The sequence below is a fragment of the Heloderma suspectum genome, chromosome 1 (genome assembly GCF_057233095.1).
Source record: "Heloderma suspectum isolate Gila_16-S chromosome 1, 16-S_ref, whole genome shotgun sequence".
NCBI lineage: Eukaryota > Metazoa > Chordata > Lepidosauria > Squamata > Helodermatidae > Heloderma > Heloderma suspectum.
This window is the reverse complement of record NC_139458.1, coordinates 379,213,301-379,241,283: the sequence shown is the minus strand read 5'-3', so window position 1 is coordinate 379,241,283 and position 27,983 is coordinate 379,213,301. Positions and strand designations below refer to the sequence as shown.

Here is a 27,983-nt window from a genome sequence, read left to right as displayed (position 1 = left end):
ACTTATTTTTCATGAACAGGCATTTAACAACAGATCATAGAATCATAGAATCATAGAATAGTAGTGTTGGAAGGGGCCTAGAAGACCATCGAGTTCAACCCGCTGCTCAATGCAGGAATCTAAGTCAACGCATCCCTGACAGATGGCTGTCCAGCTTCATCTTGAATGCCTCCAGTGTGGGAGAGCCCACCACCGCCCTAGGTAATTGGTTCCATTGTCGTATTGCTCTAACAGTCAGGACGTTTTTTCTGATGTTCAGCCGGAGTCTGGCTTCCTGTAACTAGAGCCCATTATTTTGTGTCCTGCACTCTGGCATGATTGAGAAGAGATCCTGGCCTTCCTCTTTGTGACAGCCTTTCAAATACTTGAAGAGTGCTATCATCTCTCCCCTCAGTCTTCTCTTCTCAAGGCTAAACATGCCCAGTTCTTTCAGTCTCTCTTCATAGGGCTTTGTTTCCAGTCCCCTGTTCATCTTTGTTGCCCTCCTCTGAACCCTCTCCAGCTTGTCTGCATCCTTCTTAAAGTGTGGTGCCCAGAACTGGACACAGTACTCCAGATGAGGCCTAACCAGTGCTGAGTAGAGGGGAACTAGTACTTCCTGGGATTTGGAAGCTATGCTTCTATTAATGCAGCCCAAAATAGTACAAGTACAGATCTTTATTGGTTTAAAGCCAAAGGCCATCACAATTTCAAGTTAAAATAACAATTAAAATACATGAGTAAGAGACCAGAAGAGGAAGAAGAAGACAGATAAAATACATTACAGTAAAAATACAAAGGAGGAGAATTAAAATATTTATAATAAAACAAGAAAATGACACTTCAGACCAGGACAATACCACAGGCACAAGCCTTCCCATAAGATTGGCTGGGAAGAGCAGTTAAATGCCTTGCCCTCAGCTTCCTGGCAGCACAAGCAAATTTGGCAACCTGTAGTGTAATATAATAATTACCTGCCAGCAAAGAGCAAACCTGTTCCATAGGGGATCTATTTTCCAAAGAATTAAGAGTATACTGAAGGAATTTGGCTCTTGGGGACTCATAGAGGGGGCAACGAAGGACATAGAGATCAATATGCTCAACCTCACCGGACTCGCATCAGGAAAATTTTTAAACCAGATGTCCAGGCAATTTGGAGGGTTATGATATTGTTAGTAAAGCCTATATCAACAGATGATATAATTGGGTTAAAGTCAACTGAGACAGCGTGGCAAGACCACCTCTTGGATGCCCTTTATTTTCTACTTTAATTGCAGGTGAGGAATAGGAAACATACCCAGGTAGAGAGGGAAAATCACAGATCGAATACGACTTTTTAAAATCTTCCATCCAGGAAAGCAGAGGGCATGCTCTGTACTCTCAGGGCTGTAAATTACTTTCTTATGGGAGCAACAGTGAGCTGAGTGAAGTAGCACTCCAACCCATACATTGTTTTATACAGGGGATGCCAGGTCGAGTATGACATATTGGAGATGGAATGTAGATCTCAACGTTGTGCATATAGAGAAATTCTTTCCTTGTAGAGCTGTTTTACTCTGTCAGAGTTAGAAGAGTAAAACAGCTCTACAAGGAAACATCTGTACTAATCCCATAGTTCTATAAAATGAGTTTTACAGATTTTACCCAAGAATTTTGTGTTGGCGTTTGCAGTTGTTCTAAAAGACACTTTTTAGGTAAGCAGGAGTCATGCCTACATGACACCTTCAGCCAGTACAGAGCAGGTGCAGCATGCACCTGTGCTTCAATAGAGAGTATTGCTGTCTCTGCCCGCAATATGGGGGCTGGTGTAGCTTGGGGACAGCTAGAAGGGATCTCATGAAGGAGTTCTGTACCAACTCTAGGATATAAACATTTGTATATCCCCAAATCTCCACATCATACAGCAATTGGGGCAATATCTTCCTCAGAAATATCTCAATTGCTGGTGTAACCATGCTTCCCCCTCAAGATTTAAAGAAACGCATCAGAGAATATATGCAGTGGGAGGTCTTCCACTTAGCCTCCAAGTTGCATTTCCATTAAAGAAGAGCATTAAACCCAAGTCCTAGATATTTCAAACTGTGCTGTGGGTTTATTATCCAGTTTCCAGGTATGTATTTTTTTTTCTTATTTCCAAAAACTACCACTTTAGTTTTGGAATGATTATTAGATGTTCACTTGTACAGAACATGTTCAGTTCAGTCAATAGTCTCCGCATTCCAATTAGTGTAGTTGAAAAAATGACAATGTCATCAGCATACAGAAAGACTGAGAGTTTTACATTCAGAATTGTGGCAGGAAATAATTCCAAGCCGCTCAGTCCTTGAACGATATTGTAAAAATTGAGCAGGAAGGGAGCCAAAAGGCAGCCCTGATGTACACCCCTTTTGGTCAAGATGTTTTCTGAAAGCAGGCCATTTGCCCCAAGTCTGACTCTGAGAGAGGTATTAGAGTGGAGCATTTTAATTAAATAGAGCAACCTTCTGTCAATATTTGTGATAGATAACTTTTCCCATAGGCAACTTCTGTCGATAAGATCAAAAGCTGAGCTGAAGTCCACAAAAGCCGTGAATAGTTCTTTTCTACCATGTTGAGAGTATTTTTGAATAAGATGGTGAAGAGCAAAACACTGGTCTATTGTGGACTTTCCCTTTCTAAACCCTGCCTGTTGTTCAGCAATGATTGCGTTTTCAGCACCCCAAGACTCTAGTCTGCGTAATAGATATTTGGTGAATAATTTAGAGATGATACTTAGCAGACTAATTGGTTTAAAGTTCTTCGGATCGGACTTAGAGCCTTTCTTATTAATTGGGACTATGATACTCACCCCCCAGCCCTGAGGAGCTCTCCCATGAGAATTTATAAAAGTGAATATGGTGGCAAGGACGGGACACCACCAATCAGAATTTGCTCTGAGCAATTCTCTGAGCCTTTTATCTCATCTGCAGTAACTGGATCCCCTTCAAGACAATGAGGGGACAACATTAGTTTTGTATTATATAGTAGGGCTGTAGCAGTCCAAGGTGAGGAGTGACTGTAGAGTGCAGAAAAACAGGTGTGCCACTGCATTGATGTAATTTTATTGTCAATAGGGATACTATTTGGGGTGGGTTAGGGTATTTTAAAAACAATTTTATGGTAGAATTTTATTGTTTTAAATTGTTTTATGGTATGTTGTACATCGCCCAGAGTGGCTGGGTGACCAGCCAGATGGGCGATTAATAAATTTAATAATAAAAAAATAATAAAAAAATACTAAAACCACGGAACCCTTTGGTTACTAAAGCCCAACATCAGGATGAATCCTTGTCCATAGCCGCCAGGCCCAATTTCATCCATGATTTGTGCATGTATTCATTCTTTTTTGAGCGCAACAAACTCTTATATTTTCTTTGGAGAAATATAAAACAAGTAAAATTTTCTACAGAGTCCTCATACCTCAGTTTTCTTATGGCCTTTGCTAGAGTACGCTTCTGGGATCTGCACTCAGCATCAAACCAACCTCTATTAGGAGGTTTCAGTGAATGGATAGCTTTAGAGGTGACTAATAAATCATTATTAGTTACCTCTAAAGTGACTAATCATGGTCTAATCATTTGAACCATTTTCTCGAAGATTACCAGGGAATCTCCGGCAGTCAGAAGTTTATCTCTTAGTAACAGCATTCCAGGGGACACCAGGAACTGAGATATCTCTTCCTGGATCTTTCCATTACACTATATACGTCTTTCGCCTTGAACAGTCAGATTTTCTGATGGTATTGTAGGTAAGGGAATTGATCCCATGGTCAAAGAAAGAGAGAGTTGGATTGGCTTATGATCACTCTCTGGCCTGATGGCAATCTTGAAGTTCAGAAAATGGGCTGCAACTGGTTGAGAGAGGATCATAAAATCCAACACACTCTTGCCCCTCGGTCCAATATATGTATAAATCAGTATCATAATCTCCATCCTTCCCATTACAAATATGTAGATGGAATTTAAGAACAAGGGCAAATAGTAATTGGCCGGCTTTATTAATCCCAGAATCTTTAGAGTTCCTGACGGGGAGATGGGTGAGCTCTTCAGGGCTTCATCCCATCTTTTCTCCTATTGTGTTGTTATTTTGCCCAGTTCTGGCATTCATGTCTCCTGTTAATATAATTAGAGGATCGATATTAGTGTCAAATAAAAAAGTAAGTACATGATCTAAATCTGACCAAATTTGGGATCCCTCGTCCTTTAAATTATATGGGGGACAGTAAATATTAATCAGGAAAAAAATTTAACCAGATGTCCAGGCAATTTGAAGGGTTATGATATTGTTAGTAAAGCCTATATCAACAGATAGTATAATTGGTCAACTGAGACAGCATGGCAAGACCACCTCTTGGATGCCCTTTATTTTCTACTTTAATTGCAGGTGAGGAATAGGAAACATACCCAGGTAGAGAGGGAAAAGTTGTTAATGTGAACCAGGATTCTTGAATAAGAATGATTTGAAATTGGGCACAGAATTTGTTAGAGTTCTCATCTGCTAGTTTAGAGATCCAACCTGCAATGTTCCAGGAGAGAATCTTCATCCACACAGGGTGTTTAGAGCGAGAATGGGTGGGTAGTCAACATTGCTCTACCTCTACAGACATGCTAGGGGCAGGTTTACCAGGTCTCTCTCTATTACACTGAATGTCTGTGGCTTCTTTTCTATAGTTTCTGCCCTTTGATTGACTTTTATTAGGTACAGGTTGGTGATATTCACATAGAGGGTCTACTCCTATGGTATGGTCTTCAACTATACAATTTTGAGCAACATGTAGTATAGTTGGAGTCAGTAAATAGGCAGTAATTTTATCTCTTATTGCAGGTACAAAAGGGGTAGGCAGTGGATTAACTTCTGCCACAACACTTTGGAGTTGTTTTGAAAATAGCCCTGCTGGACCAAATCTGGACTCTTTGAAGGGGCAGAGTTGGCAATACCTGTATCACGTATACCAGAGAATGGTTTGAATAAATCCTCTTGATAAGGTTGTAAATGTGCTGGCTTTTCCTCCCCACATTTGTTCTCCGGGAGATTGGGAGAAGGGGGTCTACATTCTCCCATTATGAACAACCTCCTAGATGGATTAGTCTCTCTCTTGCTTGAGACCACTTCTGCTTGTTGTGGGGGATGGCCAACTGGAAGAGAATTACTCAGAGAAGTCCCTGTGCCCTGATGATGCTTAGATGTTAATAATTTTGGTAAAGAGGATAGTCTCATTAAAATCACCTGTTGATCCCACCCCGGAAGGGCATCACAGCTTTTCAACAGCTTACACTCTTCAGGGAAGAGTTGCTCTCCAAATTTATATTCTTCATTTAGAGTAAATAGAGATTTATCCTCCTCCCTGCACTGCAGGTCAAGATGGAGCTGACTATGTGTTATCTCTGGTAGTTCTCCCCATACTGGTAGAGCTGTATCTGGGGCTTGGGTGTGAAGAAGGAATACTTCTTTTACAGGGGCATTTTGCTTTTGAAGCGCTAAGTGTTCTTCTTCTAACGTATTTGACGTATTTGGGTAAAGAGAATGGCCCTGATACCAAAAATCTTCTAAACAGATTAACTTCCCAGTATTACAAGTGATGAGTAATGATCCTGGATCCTTATGGTATATAGCCATTATGTTATGATCTTCAAAATATCTAGACACAAACAGTCCCAGTTTTAGATAATCCTCTTTTTTATCATATATGTTCTTCAAAACTTGCCAAGAACTAAAAGTCACCACAGAGCAGGCGTGATGATAATCATAAAACAAATACTCTGTGTTTAGTAACTCATCAAAATTAATGAGCTGCAGAGTTACTTTATCAACCAATTGAAGGAAGTGCATGTTACTTTCTATTTGAGAAAGTGAGCCTTTGGGAAATTTGGAAAAAAACAACTTTTGGCAGCTTAGAACTAAACACCATCTTTCATTTATCTTTGGCTTAATTCTTTTATGCGTTCCATTTGGGTTTTTGATCTTTAAGTCTGTCCCAAGGACAAGTACATGCTGCCATGGATCTTATATTACATCTTGTGCAGAAGGAGAGACACTAGGAATCCTGCTCTCAGGGGTCTCAGTTAAAGGTTTCGATAATCCCTTAGCGGCAGCAGATGCTCTTTTAAATAATCATGTCTTAAGCTTCTTTCTTTGCTGCTGCTGATGTTTTGGTGACTTTGGGAGGAGATCATCTAATAATTTGAAAAGTTTGCAGAAATTCATTTTATTGTAGTGTTGGGATTTTTTTTTTTTACTGTTCCTAAAGGTTTTAACATTTTTAGACTTTCTTTTATCTATCTTCCTAGTTTGACTATTTTTCTTTACTTTATTAAGCTGTTTGTTAACTGTGCCCTTTTTTTGACCTATTGTAGAAGGGAGTCCATCATTTATAACTTTGCTTTTTGAGAGGGTGTCCATTGAGGCCTCAAAGTTCTTATATCATTCAGCCATGGTAGTTAACAAACTGTAGCATTATTCCAAAAATGTATTTGTTAAGTCCAGGGCTTCAATGATTAAATCTAACTGGTTCTTAAAGTGAGCAATAGGGTTTAAACCCGCAGTGGGATCCATTCCCACTTTAAGCTCCCTCTTCACCGATGGAGGAATTTCCACCATTAGGATAGGGGAAGAATCAAGAGTAAACACAGAGTCCTATGGTTACCTCCCAGCCATGCAGGAGGGGACTCTTTTGTACTTGCATGTGCGATGTTGGCTTGGGCAATTTCTGTTGCAAGATCAATTTCCCCTTCCATATCCGATGTGGTAGAATTGTTACAAGGGAGGTAATTTACAGACCAATCCAAGATATTAGGGCAGACTGATGAGGTGGAATGAGAACAGGAAGACTTATTGCCGTCTTTCTCTCTTAAAGCAAAAAAGGATGGAATTTTTGTTTATTTGTTTTTTTTTGGGGGGGAGGTCAAGCACTGGGGGAGAGAAGATCCCCAAGGACTTACACGCTTGTCTTGTGAGAACCATACTTGATAATTAAAATAAATTTAATTAAAAAAAGTAAAAATTAAGACAAAGCAGAAAATTCACAATGAAATAAATTACAATAGCTTGAGCTAGGCCAGCAAGCACATTAAAATAAAATACAACCTTAGTTGCCAGCGCTGTGGGGTTCACCAGTTCATTTCATTCAAAAGTTTCAACCCCACAAGCACACAAACACTGACACATAAGCGCAAACACACTAACTTAAATAGACACGGACAATATTCAAAGAAAACAACTGCAGAGGAAAGGGAGCAGGTAAAACTTGACAGCAGCTGCTAATTCAGGACTCAAGGGCTAGATCCTGCCAGAAGCTCTGGTTTGCCACAGAGAGGAGACGACAGGCAAGGGTCCTTAATCCATAGGCGGGCCACAAGCGACTCCCCAGTAATTTGCAGATAGGGAGGAATGCCTGAACAAGTTACTACTCCATCGCCATCTTGGATTGTCGACCAATATGTAACTCCCAGTCCTCAGTAGATTATCAGAGAGTAGCACCCAATTTGCTAGAACAGAACAGTGGTGAGACCAGATTCCATGGAATGTTCTTCAGCTGTTGCACAATGGGTCATCCCGCCACAGTATGTTCCAATGTAATGTAGGGACCACTGGAGTTGGAGAAGTCTCTTGACGTAGATAGCCTCCTGTGTGACGCCAAGTGCGACACCAAGTGCGCACTTGGCGCGTCGCTGAGGCATGCGCTGAGGCGCTGCCTCTGGCAACCCCGCCTTAAATACCTGGTGGGCAGGGACAGAGACAAACACAGGCTCAGGCTCCAGAGGTGCAGCAGACTCTGGCCACTCCTTCCTCACAGACTCCTGCCAAGCTCCTTCCCCTGCAGCCCCAAATATCATTTGCCTTTTTTGCAGCCGCATCACATTGTTGGCTCATATTCAGCTTGTGATCGACAACAATTCCAAGATCCTTCTCGCTTGTCGTGTTGTTAAGCCACGTATCCCCCATCTTGTAACTGTGCATTTGGTTTCTTTTTCCTAGGTGCAGAACTTGGCATTTATCCCTATTAAATGTCATTCTGTTGTTTTCTGCTCAGCACTCCAGCCTATCAAGACAACTTTGAATTTTGTTTCTGTCTTCCAGGGTATTAGCTATCCTACCCAATTTTGTGTCATCATTCCCTGCACCTCCTCCTCCAAGTCATTAATAAAAATGTTGAAGAGCACTGGGCCCAGGACTGAGCCGTGCGGTACCCCACTCATGACCTCTCCGCAGTTTGAGAAGATCCCACTGATAAGCACTCTTTGAGTTCGATCCTGTAGCCAGCTGTGGATCCACCTGATAGTTGTTTCATCTAGCCCACTTTTAGCTAGTTTCATAATCAGGACATCATGGGACACTTTGTCAAAAGCTTTGCTGAAGTTGAGGTATATTATGTCCACAGCATTCCCACAAGGAATGGGGAGGTCCACAAGGGAGGTGACCTGATCAAAAACTGAGAAAATGAGATATGCAACTGTCTCTGGTGCTTGCCAATTCAGAGGTTTAGTTCTCACAAACACCAGATGTGGTGGTAACAGGTGGATTTTTTTGTTTTGTTTCGGTAAACAGTATCATATGAGCCTCTGTCTACAGTCTCAAATGATATATTTGAGACTGTAGACAGAAACAGATTTGCCAGCTCATTTGCTGTTTATAAGAACTAAACCTGAGCTTCAACTTTCCTAGCTGTTCAACAGGGATTATATTATAGAGAAAGGCATGCAAGATAAAGGCTGTAATCCTCTGCACTTCTTTGGAAGTAAATCCCAATAAACCTAGCATGAACTCAGCAGGACCTACCTCAGAGTTAATACACATAGGATCAGGCTGAAAACTTACTAGGACATTCAGCCATCTTCAAGCTCCATTGAGATTAAAAGCACATTTTTTTCCAGTTATTCTGCAACACCCTTTGCTGGACAAGTCAGGTTATATATGCATGATCTGTATTTTCTCCTCAAAAAACGTAATATTCCAAGGATTAATACACCCAGTTGTTGAAGGGGCACATCCTGGCAAAGTTTTTGAAGGGGGTAGATCTAGTGCAACTCCATCTGTTGTAGTTTGTACTCAGTTCCATCCCCTCCTGATTTCTGCCTCTCTTTGCCCATTCACATCACAGGCTACGGTGAGGATAGGATCCACTGTTGGCCATGCATTCTTTGCAGCGGACATCACATTACAAATGTGGATACACAAAAAATTAAAGGCAATGTAAAGTGTGAACTCTCCTAGTATTTCCCTCCCACACACACAAAAAAATGGAGGAGCAAAATGGGAAAATTATTTTCCAGAATGTATTTGAGCTGAATTCCTTAGTTCTTCCTTTGGGTTTGCAGCACCATTGGAGCCTCGATTGTGTAAGGATGATCTGTGTTGGCCTAGTTAATATCATGTGTGGATGTACTGTTTGGTGGCAGGGGACTCGTAAGCATCCAGAAGAACATTGGAACAACATAACTCTTTCTTAACATTCTGCTCTGACTTTGGGTGCATCAGTTCTGCCTCCTCCCTCCTTGGCTCCACCTTGGATAAATGAGCAGAGTTTGGGGAGGATGGTCTACTGGAGGACAAAGCTATCAATGGCAACTAGTCCTTATGGCTATATTCTATCTTCAGTTTCAGGCACTGTGCCTATGTACAATAGATGCTGGGAAACATGAGCGAGATGTGTTTGCCCTCATATCCTACTTTCCCACACACAGCTTATTGGCCATTGTGTGAACAGAATGCTGGATGAGGTAGACCCTTGGTCTGATCCAGCAGTAATCTGTTTTCTGATCTACTTTTTTTTTTCTCTTCCCCTTTGTTCCCTAGAAGAAACCAACTTATTTTCCTGCCTAGCATCCCCTGGAAAGGTGCTTTACGGGCAACGAGTGGACGAAACTATCACAGAGGCCAAGGGTGGGGAACCTGTGGTCCTCCAAATGTTATTGGACTCCAGTTCCCATCATCAGCCTGAGCCAAGATGGCCAATGTTTAGGGATGAAGAGCCACAGGTTCCCCACTCCTGACCCACACGGCTGGTTCCAATTCCTCCCATACACTTCAAGGGTGAAAGTGAGAGCTGCCCATAGAAATCCACGGAAAACCCAAGACTTTAGCTGTTACTGGGCACTAGCATGTTCACCCCCAGACATGTGGGAGACCATTCAAAGAGCCCGAAGTAGTTCAGCTTTGGAAAAACGTTTCCATTTGATCCTGCAGATTACATAAGTTGGTGCTTGGGGGCTATGACCTGGAAGCACATGGGTGGAGAAGCCTAAAGCAGTTTTCCTGGGACAGCCACCCTTCTTACTTCACGAGGCTAGGCATATTTACTTGGAAAGAAGCACTGTTCGTGGTTTCTGATAGCAAGTGCGTTTCCTGTGCTTTCCTTGGTCTTTCCTGTGAGGAACACTTAAACTAAAGCAGGAAAGGCGGGCTTAGGTATCATGGTTAGCATCCAAAGTTAGTCCCAAATAGAGGAGACCCACTGAAATGAATGATAGTAAGTTAGTCACAACTAACTTAAGTCCTGTTCATTTCAATGGGTCTACTCTACATAGAACTAATAGCGGATACTCCCCAGAGGCACCATGCACTCAACGCGACGCGCCGGCCGCGGAACCCCAACAGGCTTTGGCGACGCCCAGAGCCCTCTTTCCACGCCGCCTTTCTCGAGCCGCGTGACTCAAGCTCCGGCTCCGCCATTTTGAAAGCGCATCTCAAGGAAGCCTTTCTCCCGCCCTCCCGGCTCACTTCCGGCGCTTGGGACCAATGCGCGTGGAGCGTCGAGGGGGGCGGTCGAGAGAGAGGAGCAGGCTTGAAGCGGGCAAGCGAGCGCGGCCGGGCCGCCTTCCGGACTTCTGAGGCCGCTGCCGCCGCCCTCATCATGCAACGTAGCGACAGGCTCCGCTCGGTCGTGACGGTCGCCAGCCGGTGTAAAGAGAGCAGCAGCAGCAGCTCGGGCTCCCATACTTCGCGCTCCGGTGGCTCCACCTCCGGGTCGGTTCGAGTCGATCGCCGCCTCCACTGGCCCTCTCCTTGGGGCCGCCGCTCGCCCTCTCCTCGGGGCCGCCGCCGCTCGCCGCCCAGCAGCCGCTCTTCTCGCCGCTCGCCGCTCTCGCGCCGCAGTAGTAGGGTACGCTCTCCGACACGGGGGAGTTGGAGCGGCCCCGGAATACGTACCCCGCTTTCCGCTTTCATTCCCCCATCCGTGGTAATGGCTGCCGGCTCCTTTCCTTCCCCAGCTTTTGCGGAGTCTAGAGAGGCGCCCCCATCCCTCCCCCTCTGGAGTATGTAATCACCCGCCTCTCTAGGCTAGGGCCGAGCAACCTCTGGCCACCCCAAAGCAGTTGCTTCGCTATGTGACGACTACATACCTTTTAAGCCAAAGCTGAAGGCCCTGGTGGAGGAAAAGTGTTTGTCTCAAAGGAGAGAGAAAAGTGACAATATGGGTGCAGTCCTATGTAAGTTTTACCTGGGAGTAAGTCCCACTGAATTTAGTGGGATGTACTTCTGAGTAAGTATACAGACTGGGCTGTATGTTGAATTATTTCCATGAACATATCTCAGTTTTTATAGGGAGTGGCCATGTAGTTCTCTCTTATACACACCTGCGCGCATGCACACACATACAAAACCACTTGATGGAACTTTAGACAATGTGGAGAACTTGTCTGTAGAACTTGCTTGAGGTGGGTTAGTTCTTTGCTGCAGATTGATGGACAGTCACATGCATTTGGAAGGTAGAATACATACTGAGGCTGCAATCCAGAACATAATATAGTTAGTTGAAAAGGTATTCAAACTGAAATTAATCAGGCTTATGAATAAAAATGGTTAGGGTCAAGTACTAAATCTGTTGAAGTAGAAAAGTGTGCAATGCTTTTGTCTCGGTTTTCACATATGTATCACTAAGAGAATAGTGAAGATCTACAAAAAATAGAGGGGCAAAATATATACAGGGATGGAAGAAGTATTTAACCACAGTCCTGTGGATGCCTACTCAGAAGAACACGTTATTAAGTTCAGTGGGACTTAGCCCTAAGTAAATCAGAGGAGAATTGCAGTCTAAGTGACTTACCATGTCAGGCTGCAATCCTGAACATATTTGCTAGGAGGAAGCCCCATTGAACATGTGAGTTACTTCTGTGTAAAAATACATAGGATGGCAGTGTTAATTGATCCTTCCTTTGCAACTGATTACTTTAGTCCCCAGAGTGTTTGACTTCTCTTTCAGTTCCTGATTTTCAGAGGTGCTGTTAGAGATTGGAGAGTTATTTTAGTAAGCATTTAAGAAACAGTTGCCTGCTTTGTAAACAAAGTCATATTGCAAAGGTGGGCAACCCGCAGACGGTGGCATCTGTAGCAGGGTTTTGCTCCTTCAAAAGCATTGCCTCTTAGAGTGCTTTGAAAGCATGGATCTGCACTTCAGTAAGATCTGTTCTTTCAAAAGGCATATGGGGACACAGGGATGCAAGTGTTTGTGAGGGGGTGTGTATGTGAGAGAGCAAAGAGCACTGAGACTGGATGGATGAGTGAGTGTGTGTGTGTGTGAGTGAGAGAAAGAGTTGGGAGGTTGTGACCTGGAGTGGAGGGTGGATGCTGTCCAACCACTATTATATAGGTCTCAAAATATTTCTTTTGGGGGAATGTGGCCCTCGATGGAAAAACGTTACCCACTCATGGCATAACAGACTTAAATTGATTATTTAGAAAGTGCAAATATTTCATAATGGCTCCGTTAATGGCATTTTGTATGCACTGATAATTTACAGGTACGAAATCCAAATAACTTCTAAGGGGAGTTTTGAATATTTATTTTGTTTCTATAAGCCTTTGGCTTCCCTTACTAATAATAATCTCTCACTATCTGCTGTGCTTGCCGTGAGATGGCAAGACTGAACATCGACATCTTGGGAATCAGCGAACTAAAATGGACAGGCATGGGCGAATTTAATTCAGGTGACCATCATATCTACTACTGTGGGCAAGAATCCCTTAGAAGAAATGGAGTAGCACTCATAGTCAACAAAAGGGTGGGAAAAGCAGTACAATCTTAAAAACAATAGAATGATCTCAGTACGAATCCAAGGCAAACCATTCAACATCACAGTAATTCAAGTCTATGCCTCAACCACTGAGGCCAAAGAAGTTGAGGTTGATCGCTTCTATGAAGACCTACAACACTTTCTAGAACTTAACACCAAAAAAAGATGTCCTCTTCATCATAGGGGACTGGAATGCTAAAGTAGAAAGTCAAGAAATCACCGGGATAACAGGCAGGCATGGCCTTGGTGTACAAAATGAAGCAGGACAAAGGCTAATAGAGTTTTGCCAAGAGAACATGCTGATCATAGCAAGCACTCTTTTCCAACAGCACAAGAGACGACTCTACACATGGACATCACCAGATGGTCAATATCGAAATCAGATTGATTATGTCCTTTGCAGCCAAAGATGGAGAAGCTCTATACAGTCAGTCAAAACAAGACCTGGAGCTGACTGGCTCAGATCATGAGCTTCTTGTTGCAAAATTTCGGCTTAAATTGAAGAACGTAGTGAAAACCACTAAACCATACAGGTATGACCTAAATCATATCCCTTATGAATATACAGTGGAGGTGAGGAATAGATTTCAGGGATTAGACCTGATAGACAGAGTGCCTGAGGAACTATGGACGGAGGTCCGTAACATTGTTCAGGAGGCAGCAACTCAATCCATCCCAAAGAAAAAGAAATGCAAGAAAGCCAAGTGGCTGTCTGATGAGGCTTTACAAGTAGCTGAGGAAAGAAGGGAAGCAAAAAGCAAGGGAGAAAGGGGAAGATATATCCAACTGAATGCAGAGTTCCAGACAATAGCAAGGAGAGACAAGAAGGCCTTCTTAAATGAACAATGCAAGGAAATCGAGGAAAACAACAGCATGGGAAAGACTAGAGATCTCTTCAAGAAAATCGGAGATCTCAAGGGAATGTTTTGTGCAAAGACGGGCATGATAAAGGACAAGGCAGGGACCTAAAAGAAGCAGATGAGATTAAGAAGAGGTGGCAAGAATACACAGAAGAACTATACAGGAAAGATCTGAATGTCCCTGATAGCCATGATAATGCAGTGACTGAACTTGAGCCGGACATCCTCGAGAGTGAAGTCAAGTGGGCCTTAGGAAGCATTAGTAACAACAAAGTTAGCGGAGATGACAGTATTCCAGCTGAGCTATTTAAGATCCTAAAAGATGATGCTGTTAAAGTGCTGCACTCAATATGCCAACAAATTTGGAACACTCAACAGTGGCCACAAGACTGGAAAAGGTCAGTTTACATTCCAGTTCCAAAGAAGGGCAACGCCAAAGAGTGTTCAAACTACCGCACAGTTGCGCTCATTTCACATGCCAGCAAGGTGATGCTCAAAATCCTACAAGCTAGGCTTCAGCAGTATGCGAACCAAGAACTACCGGAAGTACACGCTGGGTTTTGAAGGGGCAGAGGAACTAGAGATCAAATCACCAACATTCGCTGGATCATGGAGAAAGCAAGAGAATTCCAGAAAAACGTCTATTTCTGCTTCATTGACTACGCTAAAGCCTTTGATTGTGTGGATCACAACAAACAGTGGCAAATTCTTAAAGAGATGGGAGTACCAGACCACCTTACCTGTCTCCTGAGAAACCTGTATGAGGGTCAAGAAGCAATAGTAAGAACCAGACATGGAACAACCGATTGGTTCCAAATTGGAAAAGGAGTACGACAAGGCTGTATATTGTCACCCTGCTTATTTAACTTATATGCAGAGTACATCATGAGAAACGCCGGGCTGGATGAATCAGAGGTCAGAATTAAGATTGCCAGGAGAATTATCAACAGCCTCTGATATGCAGACGATACCACCCTAATGGCAGAAAGCGAAGAGGATCTAAAGAGCCTCTTGTTGAGGGTGAAAGAGGATAGTGCAAAAGCTGGTTTGAAACTCCACATTAAAAAACCTAAGATCATGGCATCTGGCCCCATCACTTCCTGGCATACAGAAGGGGAAGAAATGGAAGCAGTGACAGATTTTATTTTCTTGGGCTCCAAGATCACCGCAGACGGTGACTGTAGCCATGAAATTAAAAGACGCTTGCTCCTTGGGAGGAAAGCTATGGCAAACCTAGACAGCATAGTAAGAAGCAGAGACATCACCTTGCCGACAAAGGTCCGTCTAATCAAAGCTATGGTTTTCCCAGTAGTAATGTATGGCTGTGAGAGCTGGACTATAAGGAAGGCTGAGCGCTGAAGAACTGATGCTTTTGAACTGTGGTGCTGGAGAAGACTCTTACGAGTCCCCTGGACTGCAAGGAGGTCAAATCAGTCCATCCTAAAGGAAATCAACCCTGAGTGCTCATTGGAAGGACAGATCCTGAAGCTGAAGCTCCAATATTTTGGCCACCTAATGCGAAGAGAAAACTCCCTGGAAAAGACCCTGATGCTGGGAAAGACTGAAGGCAAAAGGAGAAGGGGACGGCAGAGGATGAGATGGCTAGATAGCATCACCGATGCAATGAATATGGACTTGAGCACGCTCCGGGAGAGAGCGCAGGATAGGAAGGCCTGGCGTGCTATGGTCCATGGGGTCACGAAGAGTCAGGCACGACTGAACAACTGAACAACAACAACATCTGCTGTGCTATTTATAATTCTGACCACAGAGAACCTTTGCATCTTTGTTTTGATTTGTAAACTTTCCATACTTCTTGGGGGTAACGGAACATACAGCACAGTCCTAGGCATATTTACTCAAAAATAAGTCCCCTCTGCAAAGCAAGTTCCACTGAAGGAAGCTTGTTTACGATTATAGCCTTCAACAAATAACATCTTTTTTTAAAAAAACTACTTCAAGTCATAACACAATTCCAGAAAATGCTTAGGCTCTGATTTCTCTTAAGTCCTGGGAAAGTACTGCACTTCCAGAAAAGACTTAGCCTCTGATTCCTCCAACTGCTGGGGAAAATAAATCCAACTATGAGGTCAGTTACTGAAGGTGCCTCTTTAGGTGCCTGGCATATAGATGAAGGAGCCAAACAAGTTTGCCTCTCTATTTCTTGAAAATTAGAGGTGGCAGTCTACAAGCTGTGTGTGGCCAAATGCTTCCATTACTTTCTAAAGGAAAGTTAGATAATTTAGAGAGCAATCCTGTGCCCCATAGGCAGTGTCTGGTGGACATAGGATTGTTCGGTTTCCTGGATATGAGGTCAGAAACAGGGCTCCAACCTCTTGGTCAGGAAACTGCTCTCTCTGCCCCCTCCCCCTTGTAGCCAGTATGGAGAGAACTGTGCCAGCTACCTCCATGCTCTCTAAACAAAGCGCAGAGAAGGGGAAAGGGGGCGTTCCTGGGGCGGGGGAGACCAAGGCGGCTGGCTTATGCCTTTTCCTGTCACCACCCCAGCCTCCTTCCCTCCCCCTCCCCGAAGCCTCTGCTGAATGGGCAAAATCGCCCATCTAGCTTAAATGCAGTGTGCAAGGCGCCTCCTGCTCTGCATAGAATACTTGTAAGCCTCCGAGTTCAGGGTCTTACGAGTACCCAGGGTGCAACCCATAGGACTGCACCTTTAATTGCTGGGGAGCTATAAGGAGACCGTGTTGAGGATAGGGCATTGGTGTACTATGTCGGTGAGGCAAAACTATGTACATGTTGAACAGTCTTTTTTGGGACCCTGCGAGGAAGCTCCCAGAGGATGATGAGCAAGCCGTACCTGGCGTTGCCCTCGTGGGAATTCTTGGCTAGGATTGAGCTTGTGATGAGCTCAACCAAATGAGCAAGTACCTCCCCTAAAGATTCATGCTATCAGAAAAATAAAGGAGAATTGTCCTCATCTATCATCAGGTGAAGATAATTGACCTGAGCTACAGATTAAATAATTGTATTGTACCTGCCCGTAACCTAAAGAAACAAGAGTCCTAGAAACTGGTAGTACCCACATTGACTTGAAGTTGCAGACTGGTGACCTGGTTCCCAAATGTTCTGAAAAACTGAAAAATAGGGTAATAACTGATAGGAGAGTCAGTGTCAGGTTAGACATAGCCTACATGAGAAGGGGCATAAGATAAGCCACTTCCAGGTTAGGCAAAGGAGTCTGGCAGCAGTGGTTACAATCCTGCCTGTGGCACTATGTGGATGCACTTATGATACATGGGTGGAGTTTATGAACACGTATTAAGTGGGTTCCCTGTATTAAGTAACATGTGTATATAACATGTTGAGCTCTTACTCTGTCAGCAACCCCTGTTATGGATTTAGCCGTTGCTGAGTGTTTTCAAACCATAGTTCCAATATTTAGGAAGCCTTTCGCTGCCAGTTTAACTACCCATAGCTGATCAGTACATATCAAGCGAAGCATATACGAAACATTGTTTTGGGTGGATTCAAGTCTAGTTTTGTACTAATAAGAATTGGTAAAGGAAAAATATTTTGATTTTTTTCCTTTACTTTTTTCCTGTACATTTCTAATCAAAATTTATTAGAAATATACTAGTCACATCACATTAAAATATAACTTGCATAAAATAACATCAAAACATTCCCGACTATTAAGCAAAGCTTTGCTAAAGATTCTTAGATCATAGTAGCTTAACAGGAAATAGAATTTCCTAAACATTTCTTGTTTTTAACTTTTAGTCCTAATAGCTTAAAAAGAAGAGATCTCATTCCAAGTATCAAGTTCCCCATTCAACAGTGAAAAGGCTATTCATCTGACAGGTGCACAGGCCTGGTGAGCTTCTGATAAGAAGCTTGTTCAGTCGTTCAGTCGTGTCCGACTCTTTGTGATCCCATGGACCATAGCACACCAGGCCTTCCTGTCCTCCGCTCTCTCCCAGAGTGTGCTCAAGTTCATACTCGTTGCATCGGTGATGCTATCTAGCCATCTTATCCTCTGCCGTCCCCTTCTCCTTTTGCCTTCAGTCTTTCCCAGCATCAGGGTCTTTTCCAGGGAGTTTTCTCTTCGCATTAGGTGGCCAAAATATTGGAGCTTCAGCTTCAGGATCTGTCCTTCCAATGAGCACTCAGGGTTGATTTCCTTTAGGATGGACTGATTTGACCTCCTTGCAGTCCAGGGGACTCGTAAGAGCCTTCTCCAGCACCACAGTTCGAAAGCATCAATTCTTCGGTGCTCAACCTTCCTTATAGTCCAGCTCTCACAGCCATACATTACTACTGGGAAAACCATAGCTTTCATTAGACGGTCCTTTGTCGGCAAGGTGATGTCTCTGCTTCTTACTATGCTGTCTAGGTTTGCCATAGCTTTCCTCCCAAGGAGCAAGCATCCTTTAATTTCATGGCTACAGTCACCGTCTGCAGTGATCTTGGAGCCCAAGAAAATAAAATCTGTCACTGCTTCCATTTCTTCCCCTTCTGTATGCCAGGAAGTGATGAGGCCAGTTGCCATAATCTTAGTTTTTTTAATGTTGAGTTTCAAACCAGCTTTTGCACTCCTCTTTCACCCTCAACAAGAGGCTCTTTAGAGCCTCTTCGCTTTCTGCCAGTAGGGTGGTATCGTCTGTGTATGTGAGGTTGTTGATAATTCTCCCAGCAATCTTAATTCTGACCTGTGATTCATCCAACCCGGCATTTCTCATGATGTACTCTGCATATAAGTTAAATAAGCAGGGTGACAATATGCAGCCTTGTCGTACTCCTTTCCCAATTTTGAACCAATCGGTTGTTCCATGTCTGGTTCTTACTGTTTCTTCTTGACCCTCGTACAGGTTTCTCAGGAGACAGGTAAGGTGGTCTGGTACTCCCATCACTTTAAGAATTTGCCTGAGTTTGTTGTTATCCACACAATCAAAGGCTTTAGCCTAGTCAATGAAGCAGAAATAGACGTTTTTCTGGAATTCTCTTGCTTTCTCCATGATCCAGCGAATGTTGGTGATTTGATCTCTAGTTCCTCTTCCTCTTCGAAACCCAGCTTGTACTTCCGGTAGTTCTTGGTTCGCATACTGCTGAAGCCTAGCTTGTAGGATTTTGAGCATCACCTTGCTGGCATGTGAAATGAGCGCAATTGTGCGGTAGTTTGAACACTCTTTGGCGTTGCCCTTCTTTGGAATTGGAATGTAAACTGACCTTTTCCAGTCTTGTGGCCACTGTTGAGTGTTCCAAATTTGTTGGCATATTGAGTGCAGCACTTTAACAGCATCATCTTTTAGGATCTTAAATAGCTCAGCTGGAATACTGTCATCTCCACTAGCTTTGTTGTTAGTAATGCTTCCTAAGGCCCACTTGACTTCACTCTCTAGGATGTCCGGCTCAAGTTCAGTGACCGCACTCTCATGGCTATCAGGGACATTCAGATCTTTCCTGTATAGTTCTTATGTGTATACTTTCCACCTCTTCTTAATCTCATCTGCTTCTGTTAGGTCCCTGCCTTCTTTGTCCTTTATCATGCCCGTCGTTGCACAAAACGTTCCCTTGAGATCTCCGATTTTCTTGAAGAGTTCTCTAGTCTTTCCCATGCTGTTGTTTTCCTCGATTTCTTTGCATTGTTCATTCAAGAAGGCCTTCTTGTCTCTCCTTGCTATTGTCTGGAACTCTGCATTCAGTTGGATATATCTTCCCCTTTCTCCCTTGCTTTTTGCTTCCCTTCTTTCCTCAGCTACTTGTAAAGCCTCATCAGACAGCCACTTGGCTTTCTTGCATTTCTTTTTCTTTGGGATGGATTGAGTTGCTGCCTCCTGAACAATGTTACGGACCTCTGTCCATAGTTCCTCAGGCACTCTGTCTATCAGTTCTAATCCCTTAAATCTATTCCTCACCTCCACTGTATATTCATAAGGGATATGATTTAGGTCATACCTGAATGGTTTAGTGGTTTTCCCTACAGCCGAAATTTTGCAACAAGATGCTCATGATCTGAGCCACAGTTAGCTCCAGGTCTTGTTTTGACTGACTGTATAGAGCTTCTCCATCTTTGGCTGCAAAGGACATAATCTGATTTCGATATGGACCATCTGGTGATGTCCATGTGTAGAGTCACCTCTTGTGCTGTTGGAAAAGCGTGTTTGCTATGATCAGCGTGTTCTCTTGGCAAAACTCTATTAGCCTTTGTCCTTCTTCATTTTGTACACCAAGGCCATGCCTGCCTGTTATCCCGGTGATTTCTTGACTTCCTACATTAGCATTCAAGTCCCCTATGATGAAGAGGACATCTTTTTTTGGTGTTAGTTTTAGAAGGTGTTGTAGGTCTTCATTGAACCGATCCACCTCAGCTTCTTCGGCCTCAGTGGTTGGGGCATAGACTTGAATTACTGTGATGTTGAATGGTTTGCCTTGGATTCGTACCGAGATCATTCTATCGTTTTTGAGATTGTACTCTAGTACTGCTTTTCCCACCGTTTTGTTGACTAAGAGTGCTACTCCATTTCTTCTACGGGATTCTTGCCCACAGTAGTAGATATGATGGTCACCTGAATTAAATTTGCCCATCCCTGTCCATTTTAGTTCGCTGATTCCCAAGATGTCGATGTTCAATCTTGCCATCTCATGTTTGACCACCTCCAGCTTACCTTGATTCATTGATCTTACATTCCAGGTTCCTAAACAATATTGTTCTTTACAGCATCGGATTTTCTTTTCACCACCAGACACATCCACAGCTGAGTGTCCTTTCGGCTTTGGCCCGGCCACTTCACTCTTTCTTGCGCTACTTGGAAATACCCTCTGCTCTTCCCCAGTAGTATATTGGACACCTTCTGACCTGAGGGGCTCATCTTCCGGCGTCATCTCTTTTAGCCTTGTGATACGTTCCATGTGGTTTTCTTGGCAAGAATACTGGAGTGGGTTGCCATTTCCTTCTCCAGTGGACCACATTTTGTCAGAACTCTCTGCCATGACCTGTCCGTCTTGGGTGGCCGTGCATGGCATAGCTTATGGGTTCACTGAGTTACGCAAGCCCCTTCGCCACAACAAGGCAGTGATCCATGAAGGGGGATAAGAAGCTCCCACATTCTAAAATCACATATTTATACTTTTTGATGTAGAAATGACTTCATACCTAGTATTATCTACTGACCCATAAATTAGCACTCTCTCAGTCTGAATTATCTCATTGTTATTAAACATTCCTAAAACATTGGAACATACAAAAAAGTTGCGCCTTTCAGGCTAGATACAATTAATTCTGATCAATTCTGAGAAGATACGTTCTTACTCAAAATTTGCCAATTAAATGTAAGTGCATAATTTTTTCTAGACATCTGTGTATCAAGCCTTTTTATGTACGTACCATATACAATTTGTTTTGCTCATTCATTGATAAGCAAAAACTTTAAGTACACCTTTGACCTAGAATAATACAGTTTCGCACCTGTTCATTAATTAAATAACTGTTTGTCTCGAGTGATAGGGCTTTAACTTTGCATTTTCCCTTTAGATACTATCCAGGTCAACTTGACCATTATTTTTTATGCCAGTTACCCAGAATTCAGTGTGAACCTCCTTGTGTCACTGCGTTTTAATATAATGACTACTTTTTACTTACATATTTAGCTACGATGGGAGGATTTTCATGCCTGGTTTTGATTAAAAGAATAGCTGTATGATGTAACTGCTTTTCCCCCTTCCCATTGCAGAGATGTTCTCCGGGCTGGCGCTCACGTTCTTCGGGCCGGCGCTCTCCAAGTCGACACTCTGAATCTTCAGTGGAACAGAGCTTGCAAATCTTAGTTGGTGATGACTATTATGTCATTGATTCTCCCGAGAGAAAAAGAATATCTGATAGATTAGGCTCACCTGTTGATAGTGATGTGGACAGGTATGGTTTTCTGAAGAACAACCTCCCAGAGTTATAGTTCTTGGTTCTTGTCCCATGGATGATATAAGACACCCCAAGCTTTCTGTGATATGGTGTGGAAAATATATTGCGTGGGATATACTGAGAATTACTGATCTAGAATAAGTGTTTAGCTTTGTTCCCCTTTATGTTCATATTGGTGTTCCCAAGTAGTTGCAAAGTACATAGGATAGCTTTTAATGAAAAATTCTACAATGACATTAGATTCAGAATAGTAATAATTCCCCAGTTTAAAAGTTTGTCCTATGTACCGTTGTTGACCTTACTTCAGTTAGCGAACCATATCTATATCCTATCTGTGATGCACTAATTGCAATAAATCATTTTGTACAAACTTGTATTTTGTAGTAAACTCACAGTGCAATCCTATGCATTCCACTCAGAAAAAAAGTGTGTATAGGATTGCAGCCACAACTAAAACTTTATCATCTTAAAAATAAAGTTTAAGATTACATAGTATAAGCTAAGGTTAAAATAAGTAAATAGGTGACAACTTGTAAGCTGCATGTAGTTCCAAAGACTCCCTTTTCAGTCTATGTCCTCTTGTTAGAATCCTTAGAATCTGATTTTTTTTAAATTAGCCTGTTTGATTACAGAGATAATCCTAGAACAAACCATGCATTATGCAAGGGTTGTTTACCCTCGCATAACACATGTTCAGACAACACAGCAACCCCTGAGGGGGGGTTGGATATGCAAAATAGCACCTGTGGGCACAGCAGCTTGTTGTGGGTTAAATAACACACGATGAGCAGAGCCGTATCGTGTGAACCAGGTCAGAGTATCAAATACGATACTTCTACTCTCCACTGTTCAAATTAAGTTACTCTGAAGCTAACACCAATTTTGGTGATGAAAAGGGTTTCAAATTGCATATCTTTTTCAACTGGTTGGCCAATCCTGTGAACCCATTTTAATGGTAGCAGGGCCTATAGTGGTTCAGTCAAATCCCATTTGACATTAATCACCTTAGTTTCCTGACTGTTTGCTTATGATTGCAAAACCCTGGTGTGTGATTGTGCCAAGTATTAGGCCATATGAAATCAGTAAAATCATTTTTAATCATAAACTTAATGCATACATATTGTAGCTTCACCATTTTTTGAAAGACCTTTAAAAGTGCAATTCTGCGCATGTTTTAAACAAAAGTCCTACAATTCCCAGCAGTCCCCAGACTGCATGGCTACCTGGGAGATGCTGGGAGTTGTAGAACGTTTTTTCTGTCTAAACATACATAGGATTGTGCCTTAAACTAATGAGGAAAATATGTTTCTCACCTGGATATTTTGCTTCATATTGTCTCCCAAATGTTAGGCGCATGGAGATCTCATAGAAATTAGTGTTTGAAAAGAGCTTAACAGAGTGAATGTGTTAACATAAAAAGGAATTTAACTTCATCAGTCTTTACTGAAAAAGCATGCATGGAAATTATTTTTCGTAGCAGGCATATGATGATTTTTTGCTAAGGTAACATAGGCAAACCAGAATGTGAAAGGAAATGATTTAAAGGTTGGAGGATGAGAAACTGTTGCTGCATCTTATGAACTGGGAATGACAATATTCTTGCGGACAAGAGGGGGAGGATCACATTATCGACAATGCTGTAAAAATACTTACAACCTAAAATGCTATGTTGCTCATGTTTCTGGTTTTCATCTTGTTCAACGTTTGTACCTCACCAGATAGTCAGACACATGGGTGCAAACTTTACATAAGACCAACAGTATATAAGTGTGTGTGGTGGTTGAAGATTCAAAATCAATCTTTTGATTTTGAAGATCAAAATCTGCGGAACCAGCCATATTGGGTTCAAAGCAAGATGCATTGGCTAGCTGTAGGCAGACTACACACACGTGCACACACACGGGTCAAAACCACAATAAAATAAAGTGTGTGCGTGTGTGTGTGCGCTTGCTTGCTTGCGTGCCTAAGATAAACTAAAAATACTATATTGGATCCAGAGTTGCATGAGCAGACTTCCACTCATGGAACAGGGTGCTTGGGTGTTGGCTCTCCCCTTCTGTTCCTGTTGCATACCTCTCCAATGCTCATAAATAAGGCATTTCAGAGTTCTTGTTATTTCAATAGAAGCAACATAGTTTGTGGTGGTTTGTGGGTGAAGCTATTCCTGAAGATGCAAAATCTGCAATGAGCCACATCGGGTTGAAAACAAGAAGTATTGGTTGGCCATACATAGACCACTTTATGCTAACCTAAGCTCAGGTTGCTGACGTTGTAATTCATGTGCTTTCCTCATCAGGGATGACTTAGCTGATGTTCCAGTATTTAGCAGAGGCCTTTTCCCTCTTCAAAGCCTTGAGCGACATCCTTCTCTCGAGGAAAATTCTTCTAGTCCTTTCAATGTGAGACATGATGCAGACTATCGCAGTAGGGATGTTTTCGTCCACCAGTCGAACTATACCATGAACTATGACCATCTACACGATCAGCCAAGAGAAACTGATAGGGGTAGTGAGCTACTTAGAAAATCCCTATATTCATCAGAGGGTAGAGGGCGAGAGCCTCACCCTCGATATGACAGAGATGACAGACTGCTTGGTGTGAACATGGAGCCTCAGGGTTTCTTGCCAGCAGTACAAATGTACTGTAAACAAAGTCTTAGTAGAAGTCCAAGCCCAGCCGACCTGGATGAGGATTTCCGTAAGCTTGTAAGAGCTAGGAGAAAAAGAGAAGAGGAGGAGCTGAGCAGAAATTTGAGTCGAAAACTGCCTGGCAGTGGCTACATGATGCCTGGCTTGACTAGCCCAGTACAGTCTTCTGAACCTCGGTACCTCTATAGACTGAATGACACACCAGCAATGCCCAAACAATCTATATTGAAGAAATGGGTGGATGATCCTTTTGTGCAGGTTTGAGCTGTAATTATTCCCCTTCCTTTTTAAACCGTCAGTTACACTTTGCTACTTTTAATTTAATCTTAATATTTAATTTTATCTCTGTTAATCTCTGAAACCAACACCCTCAGAACACTATCTAGGTTGCACTCACTGACCTGGCTTGCATGATCAAAATAAACCACCATGGCTTATTTAAATCATGGCGCGTGTGAGGCACAATTTCCATACTCACTGCCTTGTCATGTCATCTGAACCTGGGTGGCATGGCTTATTGGAGGGGGAAACAACCCTCCAATAACTGTACAAGAGCTAACGGGTTATTGGAGAGTTCCCCCTCCAACAAGCCATGCTGCCCGGGTTTGGGTGGTACCACAAGTTGCACCGAGGTGGTGATTATGGAAATCGCATCTGGTATGCACCACAATTTAAATAAGCCGCTGTGGCGTAAATAAGTATTTTGATTGTGTGAACTGTCTCATTGTTGTGGAGTTGATTTAGTATGAATCACTGTATAATCAGCATCTTGCATCCTGTTTGATTCAGAATGAGGATGTTTAACTTGTTTTTAAATTAAAGCATCAAACTTCTTGATCAGTTTTTTTCCTGTAAAAGCTTTTGTGTGAGGTAGAATTGTCCCAGAGAAACATGAAATTATTTTGGTGACATATAGTGGATTAGAATTTAGAACAAAAATACAATAGCTTCTGATGGACACATGTTTAGTTCAGCTTTTTCTACATATAGGACTACATCCAGTGTTGCATGAGCAGGCTCTCCCATCCTCTCCTCCCCTCAGCAGCCTCTCATGCCACCTCAAAATCTCCTCTGGGGGGGAACCCAAACCCTCCAGAGCAGATTTGGGGAGGTGGGGGTGTATGGGAAATCTGCTACAGTAGTGAATGCTCTTCTAGCAGTGGATGGACACAATTGGATTTCATCTTTTGCTTCAAAATCCTGAATTGGCAGAAATGGCAAGGTGCTAGTAATATTCAACACATTAATTCTGAACATGATATTTGGTACTCTTACAGTAGAATAGTAATAGATAACTAGCTTTGTGTCGTATGATCGAGTTAAGGTCCTTATTAGAGGCCTATCTCTAGACTTTGTGATGAGCTACAAAGGATTAGTTGCAGTGTGTGGAATGTAGATGAAATGGGAATAATGGTATTCATTTCATTTCATTTATTACATTTTCATACTGCCCAATAGCCAAAGCTCTCTGGCCAGTTTGCAAAGTTTAAAACCCTTAAAATACACTATAATATAAAATGAACATACAAAAATACAACAATTGAAATTTATTTATTGTATATTTATCCTGCTCCTCAATCAAGAAAGGCTTCCGGAGCAGCTTACAATCAGCGAACAAAGAAGACAGTCCCTGCCCGCAGGCTTACAATCTAAAAAAGACAACACACAAGGAAAAGGCAATGGGGAGAGAAGAGGGAGAAAAAAGCATTAGGTAGACTGTCAGCAGGGCTGGTGGGATGGCCCTGTTCCTCCCTCTCATCGCCCAAAGGAGGGGCAGTCCAACTGGAGCTGGCCCCAATGTTCCCTTTTCCTGCTCCGTTGCCCCTTCTTCTTCTGAAGTAAAAACCTTATTATTATTATTATTATTATTATTTTGCACAATAGCCAAAGCACTCTGGGCAATTTTCAAAAGATTAAAAGCTTTAAAAATACAATATAAAAAACAAAATAAAAGCCATTTACATACAAAAACAATCAACAATAAAAAATCCCAGGACTGGGTAAAGCTTTATCATATGCTGTGAAATGCCTAGGAGTAGAGGACAGTAGTAACCTGGTGCTGAAAAGATGACAATATTGTTCCCAGGCTGGAGAGAGTGTTCCAAAATCAAGGGGTCACCACCAAGAAGGCCGCCTTCCTTCACATCTGTATAGAGGAAGGATGGAACGGAGGAGTGAGTGCCATTTTATCCTCAAGTTTTAGACTATCTAGTGCAGAATTTTTCTTTGCTTGAAACTGAGGAGCCCATATTAACATTATGAATTGCTTAAACAAAAATGCTATGACATATTAAGTACTTCCTTTGGCATTCCTCTCTCTATCCTAATATAGGTTCAGCACTAAAAAAATCAGCGGATTTCTGAAAATGGTAACAATATGCCCATTTGAATTTTTTTCATGTGGTTGCCATAACTAGAGATGTGCAGAATATTTGCTTATGACGCAAAAACGTTTTTGGAGAGCGCAAAATGCTTCCCTCAAAATCCCCAAAGATATGTTATTTCATCAGTTTTTCACTCTTAACAGCCACGGTGTTTCTCCTTGGCTCCATCTTTGACAAGATTTTTGTTCTTTCACCCCTGCTGTGTGATTCCAGCTAATTGGGAATCATGGAGTGGCCATGATGGTGCTGCATAGCTAAGCAAATTTGGCTGTACGGCAGTGTCACTGAGGAGAAAGGGACCCCTTGCGTTTCCTCACTCTAAATCTGGGTGGTTTGGGGACAAGGAATGCGTAGCTACTGCCAAGGCATTTGAGCTATGACAGTCTCTTTTGTTGTACTGGCAGTTTTACTGCTCACCAGCACAGGGTGGCATGAATCATATCAGCCTGGGCTTCGCAGCATTGAGGGCATGTTGTTTCTCTTCCTCTATTTTGCAGCATCCTGTGAAAGAAAGTGAAATAGGACCATTATTTGTAGGTGATGAATGTTTGGCTCAGCCCTAAACATAATAGGTCCACAATATGCTAAAGTAATAGCATCAGATTTTGGAACTTCTGTGTCTGCTTCAATCCACCTTTCTTTTCTTACAGTTTTCTGTTAATGTTTTAAAATACTGCTTGTGAACCCATTATATGAACATGTTATCTGCCTTATGGCCTGAAATACTGATTAGTCTCGTTATGGAATGAACTTGAGCACACTCCGGGAGAGAGCGGAGGACAGGAAGGCCTGGCGTGCTATGGTCCATGGGGTCATGAAGAGTCGGACACGACTTAACGACTGAATAACAACAACAACTCATTATGGAATGTAGTAACAAATGACTTGTTGTTTTAGTCTAATCTGTTTTCTAGCAGTTCAGTCTCTGTTAAATAGCTTCCCCTTCTTTCAAATCTCCTTTGCTTCAAGGGAATATGCATGATTAGAGATAGTATTCTGACCTTTTTGCATACCTGGACATTAAGATAATTATCTGAGACCCTCCCCTGGGTATCCCTGCCAAATGAGGTAAGGTGGGTGGCTATGAGAGACAGGGTCTTTTCAGTGGTGGCACCTTGTTTGTGGAAGGCTCTCCCCAGAGGCTTGCCTGGTGCCTACATTATAGTCTTTCTGGCACCAAGTGAAGACCTTTTAATTCTAGGCATTTTATT

At 42.6% G+C, this 27,983-nt stretch overlaps 1 protein-coding gene across 6 annotated transcripts in view; it reads left to right on the top strand.

Moving 5' to 3' along the window:
- Positions 1 to 9,789: 9,789 nt before the first annotated feature.
- The window catches only part of LOC146359916 (zinc finger protein 318-like), an 83,279-nt gene continuing 65,085 nt past the window's right edge, over positions 9,790 to 27,983 (top strand). For all 6 annotated transcript variants that reach the window (XR_014786846.1, XR_014786847.1, XR_014786848.1 and 3 more), the window contains exons 1-3: positions 9,790 to 11,095; positions 21,556 to 21,737; positions 24,037 to 24,646. Coding sequence is in view for 2 of the 6 variants with exons in the window: in XM_084828420.1 (XP_084684546.1) it covers positions 10,502 to 11,095; positions 21,556 to 21,737; positions 24,037 to 24,646 (1,386 nt within the window). In the remaining 4 variants the exon portion in view is untranslated. The remainder of the gene's footprint in view (positions 11,096 to 21,555; positions 21,738 to 24,036; positions 24,647 to 27,983) is intronic.